General features: G+C 31.3%; 1 protein-coding gene across 5 annotated transcripts in view; it reads right to left on the minus strand.

Annotated features, from left to right (window-relative positions):
- The window catches only part of CCSER1 (coiled-coil serine rich protein 1), a 1,104,264-nt gene that overhangs the window by 472,646 nt on the left and 618,768 nt on the right, over positions 1-12,850 (minus strand). Inside the window, exon 10 of one of the 5 annotated variants that reach the window (XM_010987663.3) lies at positions 7,365-8,434. The exons of the other annotated variants lie outside the window; for them this stretch is intronic. Within the exon in view, the coding sequence (XP_010985965.2) occupies positions 8,375-8,434 (60 nt within the window). The 3' untranslated portion in view covers positions 7,365-8,374. Of the gene's footprint in view, positions 1-7,364; positions 8,435-12,850 lie in introns of those variants that run through there. 5 annotated transcript variants of the gene reach the window in all.

Consider the following 12,850-nt stretch of genomic DNA (forward strand, 5'->3'; position numbering starts at 1 on the left):
CACTGTATCTAGAAAACCCTAACATCTCAAACAAAAAAGTATTAGAACAAATGAACACAGTAAAGTTGAAGGATACAAGATTAACACTACAGAAATCTGTTGCTTTCCTATACACTAAGAATGAACTATCAAACAGAAAAAGCAAGAAAATAATCCCATTTAAAATTGCATCAAAAATAATAAAATACCTAGGAATAAACTTAACCAAGGAAGTGAAAGACCTATACCCTGAAAACTATAAGCCACTGATGAAGGATATTGAAGATAATGTAATGAAATGACAATATATCCCATATTCATGGATTGGAAGAATTAATAGTATTAAAATGATCATACTACACAAAGCAACCTACCGATTTACTGCAATCCCTATCAATATACTTATGACATTTTTCACATAACTAGAATAATCCTAAAATTTATATGAATCACAGATGACCTTGGATTACCACAGGAATCTCGAGGAAAAAGAACAAATCTGGACATATCTTACTGCCAGATTTCATACTATATTGCAGATCAATAGTAATCAAAACAGTATAGTATTGGCACAAAAATAGACACATATATCAATGGAAAAGAATAGAGAGCCTCAAAATAAACCCATACACTTATGGTCAATTAATCCACAACAAAAGAGGCAACAATATACAATGGAGAATGGTGCTAGGAAAATTGGACAGCTATATGTGAAATAATGAAATTAGAACATTCCCTCACATCATATACAAAATAAACTGAAAATGGATTAAAGACCTAACTGTAAGACCAGAAACTATAAAACTTCTAGAACTCATAAGCAGAACATTCTTTGATATAAATCATTGCAATATTTTTATTGATCTGTCTCTTAAGGCAAAGGAAACAAAAGCAAAACTAGATGGGTCTTAATTAAAATTAAAAGCTTTTGTACAGCAAAGGAAACCATAGATAAAATAAAAGACAATCTACTGAATGGGAGAAAATATTTGCAAATGATGCAACCGATACAGGGTTAATATCCAAAATACACAAACTCATATAACTCAATACCAAAAAAAAAAAAAAAAAAACCAACAAAAACACCCCAAAAAAAGCCCACTAAATAACCCAAATACAAATAGGCAGAAGATCTAAACATTTTTTCAAAGACTTACAGATGACCAACAGGCACATAAAATGATGTTCAACATCACTATCATTATAGATGTGAAAATCAGATCCACAATGACCTGTCACCTCACATCTGTCATAATGGCTATCATTACAAAGATCACAAATACAAATGTTGGTGAGGTTGTAGAGAAAAGGGAACCCTAGAACACTGTTGGTAGGAATCTAAGTTGGGGCAGCCACTATGGAGGTTCTTCAAGAAACTAAACATAGAACGACCATATGACCCAGCAATTTCATTCCTGGGTATACATTAGAAGAAAATGAAAACACTATTCAAAATGATGCATGCACCTCAATGTTCACAGCAGTATTATTTACAATAGCCAAGATATGGAAGCATCTTAAATGTCCATCAATATATGATGATAAGGGATATGTGATACATATATACACAATGGAATACTACTCAGCCATAAAAAATAATGGAATTTTTGTCATCTGCCACAACATAGATGGACCTTAAGGGTGCATGCTTAGTGAAATAATTCAGACAAAGAAACACAAATACTGTATGATATCACTTATATGTGGACTCTAAAAATATAAAGCCAATCAGTGAATATAAAGAAGAAACAGACTCACAGAACAAACTAGTGGTTACCAGTGGGGAGAGGGCAGGAGAGAGGGGCAAGATAAGGGTAGAAAAGTAAAAGTTATAAAATATTGTATATAAAATAAGTTATAAGGATATATTGTACAGGACAGAGAATATAGCCAATATTTGATAGTAATTTTAAGTAGAGTTTAACCTATAAGTGCAATGAATCACTATGTTGTACACTTGAAACTAAGATAACACTGTGAATCAACTATACTTCAATTAAAATAATGATAATAATAAAGTTCAAGCTCTTGATATTAAGGGTCTATGTTTAAATGTAGTCTAGTAATTTTCTAGTAGTGTAATTTTTGGCAAATTTCTTAACTTCTCTGTTTCAGTTTTCTTCCTTGCAAAATGGTATCATGTAACAGTAGCTACCTCACAGGCTCCTGTGAACAGTATTTAAAACACGAAAAACCTTTAAAACAGCACTGGACATATAGCAAGTATCAAAAATGTTACTCATTATTGATCCACTGCAAATCATTGCAGTATGATTTAAGATAAGATGGAGTTTGATTATGCCTGGAGAATCCCAGGAATATGAAACTTGGTTTCCTCTTCATATGAACAAGTTAAGAGTTAAGAAACAGCTCTATAAACAGGTTAGGGGACTGATGTGAGTAAAAGAACCAAGACTTGCTAGAAATAACAGTCTGTTTGTGGCAGCAGAACAGATAAATCAAATATTGAATTCAGTTTTTCTTACATATTTTCTTTTATGGGAATTTTTCTACTATATTTTTTAACTAAAGTATAGTCAATTTATAATATTGTATTATTGTGTTATTGATATATACCAAGTGGAAATATAAAATAGAGATTTTACATAAACCTACATCGCAAATAGTTTAAGACCAGTCATTTTATATTCAATAAAATATGTAATGAGGTATGTAATACAACTGAAAGAAGAAAACAAAGAATTTACTCTATTCCAATTTGTCAAATGGATTATTGTTGCAATAGGAGTAATTTTGTACAAATAGCAAATGGAAAAAATAAAACAAATTTTATAAATTTAAGTAAATAGCTCTTCTCTTATGCAGTATATTATAGCATATAGAAAAACTTACCAGAAAAACTTTAAGAAATTTTACTTTTCCCCAACTAAATCATGAAATTCTTGACTTTCAAAAATTGTAATTCCCGAAAGCTTGCCTTAAGTGAAAAAGAAAATGAAACAAAAAGATAATCTTCAGGAAAGCAATCTCCTAACTTGCCTCAAACTGTGTTTTGAAACACAGAAGAGAAACCAAAAACAACCGCAATTTTGGTCAGATATACTTTTTCTATAGGCATTTTCTTTACAATTAAAGAGAAATGAACAATCCAGCACATTGGGTTTATCATTTTATTCCAGTAGAATATCACTTTCTGAATGAACTGTTGAAATCAAATAGGTGGGGGGGGGGGGTGTTAAAGCAACTGACTCTTCTCCAGGTGAGGAAAAAGAAGAGAGGTAACCTCCTCTAACCTTGTCAACATGAAAACTGTATCACTAGGAAAATAAGCTAATAATAGTTGCTGGAAGGAGAGTCCTTACCAATGGAAACTTCAATAATATATCCCTGGTTAAGGACAGATTTGAGTAAATGAACTTGGAATCTATGGATTTATAAACATGGCTCCCTGAAAAATGTCACATTGTTGGGATATAAAATGTAGATATTTCATGAATAAAAGGTTACCGTGTGAGGTAACCCCGCAAAATCTCACTTGGGGACGTGACTTATTACTCTGAATCAGAGAGTGGATGTTCAATGTGGGATGAAAAAGCTTGGAGAGCTGCCCTCAACCTGGCGGCTCTCTCCCCTCCTTCACCTGAGCTTGATCGCCAGTAACTTTTAATGATTAGTATAACCTTAATATTGGGTAAGATCTATGATTTGTGTGAGTCTTATTTGATAATCTTGATCTTTTGTGTTACACCTCACCAGGACTGAATATTTTTTCTCATTAAAAACCAGCAATATATAATATGTACAGTTTACCGTACAGGAATCATACCACGATAAAGGTGTTAAAAAGCCCAGAAATATATAAAATCAACAAGGTCCTGCTGTACAGCACAGGAAACTATATTCAATATCTTGCAGCAACAAATAATGAAAAAGAATATATATATGTGTATAAGTGAATCACTATGCTGTACACCACAAGCTAACACAACATTGTAAATCAACTATACTTCAATAAAAACAAAAGCAATACAAAAACCAGAAATAGATTTCCAAGTATATATCACATTCTACTACCAGATGCTGCTCACTTTTTAAAATCAAAGTAATAAAATGTTTTTGGTTTCTATATGTTGTACTGACAAACAAAGCATTAGAAAAACAGTAATACATAGTGTTTATGCATATACAAACTTTTACTTAGGTCGTATTTGCATTACTGAAACAGAAAAGGTAGTTTTCAAGAGGCCAGCCATTGATTTTCAGGATCCTATTCTTAAAATTCATGTGGCTACAACCAAATGGCAATCTGATGACAGATCTCCAAAAAACATAAAACATAACATTGTATAAAAAGTGTACTAGTAATATATATTAAGCCCTAAATCTACATTAACTCAGTAACTTCTTAAAACATATACAAACCATGATGCAGAGAAAATTAAAATCTGTGTAGCATATTTATTGCCAAATGAAGGTATTTATTTTTTCAAATTTACTCTGGTATTCTTAGTGAAGAAAAAGAAAAGGTACACCTAAATCTCTTTCCAGGTCAGAAATCTTGCCAACTTTATGAAGAAGAATCTTCTGTAAAGAGCCTGAGTAGGAAGGGATGAAATTTATTCACTCTCTCTGGTCATTATATTCAAAATTTATTAGTACTTAAACTTTGATAAACAGTCTGGAATCCTTAAGCTAGTGGTTTTTCTTCCTTACAGGAGTGAGGTAACACTTCCTTCACCTTTTTTTATGTTTAAAAAAATTGGAAACTTAAAAATATATATATCTAAAAAATCTTGGGAGGACATATGGCAACGATCCTTTTACTCTTGCTACATTAATTGTTTTTGTCCATAAGAATCCACTTTGCATTCACATTTGTCATTGTTTTTGCCTTTTCTTCCCTAGGAATGCTAATGCTATCGCATCAAATTTCCTCCTCTTTAAAAAAGGAACTTGGTAAGAAGATAATTTAAAATAAGGGTTTCCTTATTTCATACGTATATAATCTGACCATGATGTTTAAAAATTAAAGATGCAACAAATAGCTTTCAGGTAGTCTTAGAAACATTCACCAGAAAATATTTTATTATCATTTGTGCCTCCTGTTCATCAACCTCCTATACGTACAGTCAAAGAGGAGAATAGCAAAGCAGAGAAAAGCTTTCACAAAACAGTTAAGTGAACACCCAATAGATATACTCAGGATGTTTGGTTTGGGGTAAAAAATAAAAGATGCTAACATCTCCTTTTTCCCTCCATTTTACAGCCTATCCTACTTTTCTCCATTACAGTTAATGATATAAATGGATTATGTAAATTCAGATATCAAAACACATCACTTGGAAGGCATGGAACATTCTAACAGTTCTCAATGCTTATTAATATCAAGAATAACAGTTCTTTTCAATGGAAGATACATATGTGAATCTAAGACTGACACTGGGACTTGTTTCAACTATATAAATCAAATGAAATTGACATATGCTTGAAAATGTACTTGTTAGTTTTTTTAAACATGTCAGCATAACAGTGATTACTATTGCCAAAAAAAAGCGCCAAGATAAAGATTCCTTTTAGAGTGATTATATGTAACAAATTAAGATATGATAGAACTATATTTAGACAGTCCTGTATGAACATATAGGCACAATATACAAAAAATATGAAAAGCATCCTGTTGTTATATTTGGACATTCCTCCCTCTAGCATCAAGTTAAATATGGAAAAGAAAGTATATTTTCTTTTCTAAACAAATATTTAAAACAATATCAAATTTAGGCAATTTTGAAAAATGATACAACTGTTATCAAGGAAAATTTGTGCCAAATAAAAATCATACATACAAAATTGTACATAATATACTTAAGAGTTTTCAGTAAAAAGTCATTTAAAACACAGCTATATGGCATAAATCTAACCAAGAATGATAAGTTGCTTATATTTAAAAATATGATAAATAAGAACATTTAACATGTGTATATTTCAAGGTGCAAAAAATAGATTTTGAAAATGATTTAAAATATAGATAAAATGTGTTAAAATTGTTAAAACATCTAGCAAAACTGTCCATGGTTTTCCTCTAAGCACTTGATACTTGAAAAAATAATTTTCAATATTACAGAACTATTTCCTTAGCTAATGTATTACACATCTTACTTCAGCATTGTCATAGTAAATATGACAATTATGCCTAATCTATAAGGCAGTTTTAACATAAATTCAACCTTTAATATATAATGTATATATAAAATACAAGTATCTATATATTTGTATGTGTAATTCATGTATAATTTATATTGAGTTTTGCAATCATTCAATTTACCAGCATTCTGAAATCAGGATACAAAACAAAATCTTGACTTTTGATCTGAAACGCCTAAGCACAATCTACAGCTTTATCACTTGTTAGGAAAGTTATATGACCTTTGGAAAGTCAGTTTCTTCAAATTCCATTTTCCTTATTTGGAAAATAAATATAATTAAGCTTGTCCATCTCTTATTTTTAGTTAGTGATTGTCAAAGTATTTCAGACAAATATGCAGGCATAATAGTACAGCATAATATTTCCTTTCATCAATATATATTGCTGTTACATTGTTCACAACTGTCAGATACACTTTTATATCTCTTGCTGCTTCTTTAAGAAACAATTAGCAACCTCAGTTTTGTTGTACACTGGAATAAAGTGCAGTATTATAATGGTTCTTAAACATTTTTGTAAACAACAATGTCCCCATTAATCCCTATTTTTAATTCACTTTTAATATAATCAAATACATACATACATTTTAATAAATGGACAAAGTATATAATAAACATTGTTGGAAAAGATACTTCATGGTGAATACATTTCACCATGAAGTAAAGTTATTAATCTATAAACACATTCACTGGTGTATATTCAGCTCAAATTCCATTGAATAAAATAAAAGGGGAAAAAAAAAAGGTTTCCAAGGAAGCAGACTGAAAGGTCTTAATGTTGTTAAAGAGCAATCATAGAATAGTACCTTTTCAGGTTAGGTGCCTTTTTTTTTTTATCTCTATTGACAGTTTCTGCTACATTGCTTTTGAGGGAAAAAAGTACCTTTCTTTATTGACTTAATCTACGTGCTAATGCAATTTTTTTTTTCCCTTTGCATCCTACTCAAAATACCTTTAATTGAATTCTTTCTTCTTCAAAATGATATTGCCCATTCAAGCTGATAAAAATCTTTACCAGGAGAGTGCTTTATTTTAGGTAATGGAATTTCTTACATTATCTACATTAAAGGGTTTGAAATATAAAATAAGACAATAAATAGGAAGAGATAAAAACAGAATAAAAGAATAAACACTAGAAAACTGTTAGAGAAACAAAAACATTTTCACATCTTGAATTATAAAAGGATGTTTTAAGGGCAAATTCAACAAGGACACAAACAGTGTTTTCATGTAAATAAATATATTTATAGTTTTATTTTAATATCATGGTTTAAACCCAACACTTGATCATGTGTATTATATGTTATATAATGATTCAAATAATTTAATTAATTTTGTAACGTATTTTTGAATGTTACCAACATTAACGATTATTTCATTGCCTGTTTAAATAATATAGAGAACTCAGTAAAACCTGCTTTCCTCTCCTTAGCTCTATGGCTCTTCTGTTGTCCTGCACCAGAACACTAAGACATTCTCTGGGCTCTGTCATTTATCTTTGCAATAAAGTACAACATTCATGAGTGCTTAGGTGCCACCCAGCCATTTGATAATTAAGTGAGCTAGTATAGAAAAGGCAATCAACAAGAACACACAGAAATCAGGCAGTCCAGGAGACAATACATTCAACAAACTTCCCTCAATAAGAGATCAACAGCCAATTGACTTTCTTCACTTGTTTAGAGATATAAATAGGTTTTTGACTTTCTGTAGTTAGACTCTTCATGATTTACTTCATTTGAAGACATACTGCTTTCATATTTCGATCTCAACACAAGAGAAAAATAGAGGTAATTTCATTCTTCAATAAGACCTGTCACACTAGGATGGCGGAAACTAGAAGCATTGTTTTCAAACTTACCTAATGTACACAGAATATACAGTGAAGTTAAATGAAGACTATAACCAGAGAAAGACAAATGACACGGATGAGAAGGTTGAACAAAAAATATGTACTGCCAAGTGGAATATTACATTTTAGGATAGCTGCATATGGACATAATTTTTAAATATCTATTTTTGTTTTAAAAATACAAATCAGGAATATGTTAGTTGAATCTTCATCCATATTTTATTCAATTGTGTATAAATGCAAAAGGTGTCAAATATTTGGAATGGAAAAATTTCTGTATTACATACTGAGAAACAGCCAACATATGAAATAATGGAAACTGATTTAATATTTAGCATGTCACAGATTTGTGATACATTTCTTATCAGATAATGATTTAACCTAGGTTGAAATATGTACTGGTTTAAATAAAACTTCAGTGCATGTAGGATTCCACAGGGCCTTGAAAAGAAGAAAACAAAAATAAATGAATGAATGACATCAAATAAAAATGAAATGAAATTTTTACTTAATATGAAGATTTAAAACATTTAAACACAAATTAAAAAAACACAGACCAACATAAATTTGTTTTATTCACGATTTTCTAAGTAAAAATTGCTATTAACACTCACTAAAATACCTGTATTAGTAGTGTTTATAGGCTCCAAACTTCCAATTAAATATTTTACTACCAAATACACGGTAAAAGAGGAAAGATCGATTAGCAAAATTTTATTTCTTTGGTTTTGTAAGTAGAGTAAAATATAATAGTTTTTTACTCAACTCTATGTATTCCTCACTTCCAGAAAAATAAATGATTAATAGGTAAGTCTACCTGGCTCTCCTGATATTTCTGTTAATCATCCTAAACACAAAGCTTCAACAGAATTTTCAATTTGCAGCAATTATTTTTAAATCTGTATACTTCACTGCAGTTTTCTGTGACAGGAGTATTTCACTTGGAAAAATAAAAAAAACTCTGTTGTGCAGATAATGTGTATAAAAGGAAACACAGGATCCAAGAAATACAGAATGTGGCAGCTGCTCCCAAGAAATGCAGAATTCAACTGGAGAGATGTAAACGAACATAGAAAAGATGAGCCCTACTGCAAAACAGTAAGTTCTATGTTAATACATAGGAGAGATTTATACGTCAATGCAGAGAACTGATGCCAATACATAGAACTGACCACTACAAGACACATTATATAGGATCGTTAAGTGCTGAAATTGTTCTAAGAGACAGCATTCCCATTTTGGGTAAACAAAACAAGGTTATGGGATTGGAGCTAGGCCTAAAAAGAGAGCTATATTATAGGGAAGGGGTAGTTCAAACAAAACAGTTAAGAGCAAAAGAACAAAACAAATCAAAACACTAAACAACTGAGACAAGAAATAGAAATTTGTGTAAGAGCAGTTTAAGTGGAATAAAAGATTTAAGTCTGGCGACAGTTGGAGCTAAAATTGCATAAATAGTGGAGTATCACTTTAGCAGCTATGGATGGTGGTTTGAGGAATGTGGATTTTATCCTTTAAGCCTTAGTGAATCATTAACAGTTTTAAAGGAGAAATACAATAGTGTAAACTGCATGTTTGTGCTTATTTCTTTTACAGATTTATCTGTGGTGCCTACAGAGATTAGAATGTGTAGAGCCTGTATGTAGGAGGACAAGACCAAAACCAACGTGAGGCAGTCCTGAGGCAGCAAGCAGTACTCGAAGGTGACTGCACTTCATAATCTGATCTCTCCCCTCAAAGTGCTTGCCCTAGGTTTGAGTAGCTGACCATCACTCAGGTTACAGCTCAAAGGCAACATCCCCAGGTCTTCCTTGATGAGTGCTTCCTAGGCACAAGCCCTCCTCTTCCCCTCACTGGTCTCTTAAATCTCATCTTTCTGCTGATTTACATCATGGCCCTTATCGCTGTGTGAAATTCTCTTGTTTATTTCTTCATTTCTAATCTATTTTCTGTCCTCATCCACTAGAATACAAGGTCTACTAAGAAAGAAAACTTGCTTGTTTCTCATTCACAGCTACAATCTCAGTGCCTGAAATACCTTTTTTTTACTCTTATTTAAGTGACTGTATAAATGAAAAAAGGTGTAATATCTTTTGATGAAAGGAAACTTGAAGCTATAATATGTTGTACACAGAGACAGCTTTGTATTTGCCAACCAACCATTATCTTTTTTTAAAAAGTCTGAAGAATCATTAAGACTAACACACTTTTAATAGGTACTCTGTGTTTAGCACCTGTTCTCCAAATGCTAGTTAAATGAATGTAGAAGACAAAGGAAATATATTCTGAAAATTTTGGAAATCTCGAATTTGTTTTCCACGGTATGACCCCTAACAGTCATATTTTTAATAAAGCTCTAACCCAAATCTACCTTTTAATATTCTAAAAAATGTTAGTAAAAATGAAGGGAAAAATAGTTTGAGTATGTTTAGTGACACAAATGTCACTAAAGTATATGATTCTAACATTTCTTTTACCATGACAGTTTCTAATATTCTAATATTTGTCATGTAATGAGGACAAAAAGCCCCAATACTTCTGTCCTTTTCAGCTAGTAGAACACAGGGATTACAAGGAAACAACTAATGACAAAGAATGGTTCCTCTTGACTATTCTGGAGGGACATCAGTAATTTGAGAGCTATGATACTTTTTCATGATCACTCTGGGGCTATTGTAACTGCTTCACACCTTCATCGAGCCACTTTTTAATATAATCTAGAGATTACTCCCTATCAGAACAGTGATATTTTCTCTCTCTCTCTTTTTTTAAGCTTTACAGCTCTTCATTTTGTGAATGAGCCATAATCAAACATCCCCTATTGATGGGCACTTTTGTGTTGTTTTCATCTTTAGCTAATAAAAATAATGCCCGTAAGGGAAAACCTTATACAAGTGCTATTTGGTATATAAGAATATGCATGTACTGGGTAGATTTCTAAAGATAGTATTGCTAGATAGAGAATAAAATCATGTACAATTTTTTTTTAGATTTTTCAAAATTTCTCTCAATATCAAATTGTAAATATATGACAATGCTATTCTATAAAAGGAAAATACTTAAATGCAAAAAGTTTAAATGACTGAATATCATATTCAATCATGTGAATTATGAAGTAAAAAATTATTACAGTACAATAATATCCATTTGAAAGGCTAAAAAACGTATATGCATCTGTTTTTGTACATGTAATATATTTATAGATATAGATTTAGTATTTATATTTTAACATAATAAAAACAAAATGGGGAAATATTCTTAAAAAGTAGAAAATAATAGACACTCCAAGTAATTTCTGTATATTTTAATGATTTACATTACATTTCCTTTTGATTTTTATTGGACCTTAAGAAATATTAAGTCATTACTGATGCTCCCTACAAGAAAAGCTAATTCTTTCAGGCTAACTTAGAGTTTGAAGCAACTTTCTCATAAATTAAAAAGACTAGAATTTCTGGAACAATATTAAGTGTTTCTTACAACCTTAAAATCTGAAAAATGCTTTATTTCTAATTCTAGGCTTAGACTAAGAAAATGAACAATTCATCAATTTTTAGGTTATAGTTTTCCAATGCAAGAAAAAACTGAACCTGTTTAGAGTATTTTTCTTTTTGAAAATTACTCTGTACTGGACAGTTTTTCCTCTTAGTTGATGGATTAAACCCAAATCTGTAAATCCATTTACAAGCATAAAGCTCATAAAATGACAAATCTGAAGTAATTCTGATATGTAAAGAACTATGACTCTTTAAGAACTCTGAATTGCAAATTATACTCTTTTTGGTATAAATTTCCTCTATAGTAACTCAGCTTTATAAATTTAAAATTCTAATTACCATCTTAACAATGTGTCATCACATAAGCGTATAATTTCCTGGTATTCTTACTTTATAGAGCATGAGGTTAATGTTACATGCAGCTCTCTTTTAGGAAACTTTCTGTAACACATTATTCTGAAAATTCCAATTCCTTTGCCTATTTGGTATGAAGCCAAATATTTACGGGTTTTTTTTTTTTCTGTAGCTGTCTATGGTTATTTATAAGTTATTAAATATAAAACACTTTACATCTTTATTTGAAACACTAATAATCTGATATTTTAATATTCTTTCCTAAAAGTATTACTACTTCTTTAACTGACTGAAGACACAAGCTAATAAAGGTGAGCAGAATTTGCCACCCCCACAATATGTCTCTTTGGCATAAAAATTACCTTGAACCAATTATTTTATGAAACTGTAGACACAGAAGTAGCTCTGAGAACTGAGTTCAGTGATCCTTTTGTAAGAAACATTTACATTTATAAGGGAACTCTCCATTTGTAAGGGTGTTTCCCTCTCTGTTCCCAGAAGAGGAGGATGATCAAATCTCTAAAAACTTATCAATGGAGAAGGCATTGACTTAAGTCTGCATTAACAACCTTAACCTTGTTTATTGTGCTTTTTCTGGTTATTTCCCACAACTGCCCAACATCTTTCTTTCATCTCTAGCTGGAGATGGTATTTAAAGTGTAGGCCTGGACATTTCAGGGAGTTAGTTAGTCACTCAGTTTTCCTGTGTATCTTACATGTCTACAGGAAGCATACATGATATTAAATTTTTGTTTTTCTACTGTTACTATGTCTTTTATTACAGGAGGGAGACAGCCAAGAACCTAGACATGTAGAAGTAAAATTTTTCCATCCCTACAGTTTGGTGACCCATGATGGAAACTGGTGAGGCACCATACTTGCTCTAAAGCCCACCAATGGGATTCTGGAAAACTGGAAGAGGCTGACCAAGCTTAAGAACTCTTACCAAAGCCAGCTGTCCTAGATCTATTTAGCTATAATTCCTGGTCAAGAGAGGAAGGTCAAC

The sequence above is a fragment of the Camelus dromedarius genome, chromosome 1 (genome assembly GCF_036321535.1).
Source record: "Camelus dromedarius isolate mCamDro1 chromosome 1, mCamDro1.pat, whole genome shotgun sequence".
Taxonomy (NCBI): Eukaryota; Metazoa; Chordata; class Mammalia; order Artiodactyla; family Camelidae; genus Camelus; species Camelus dromedarius.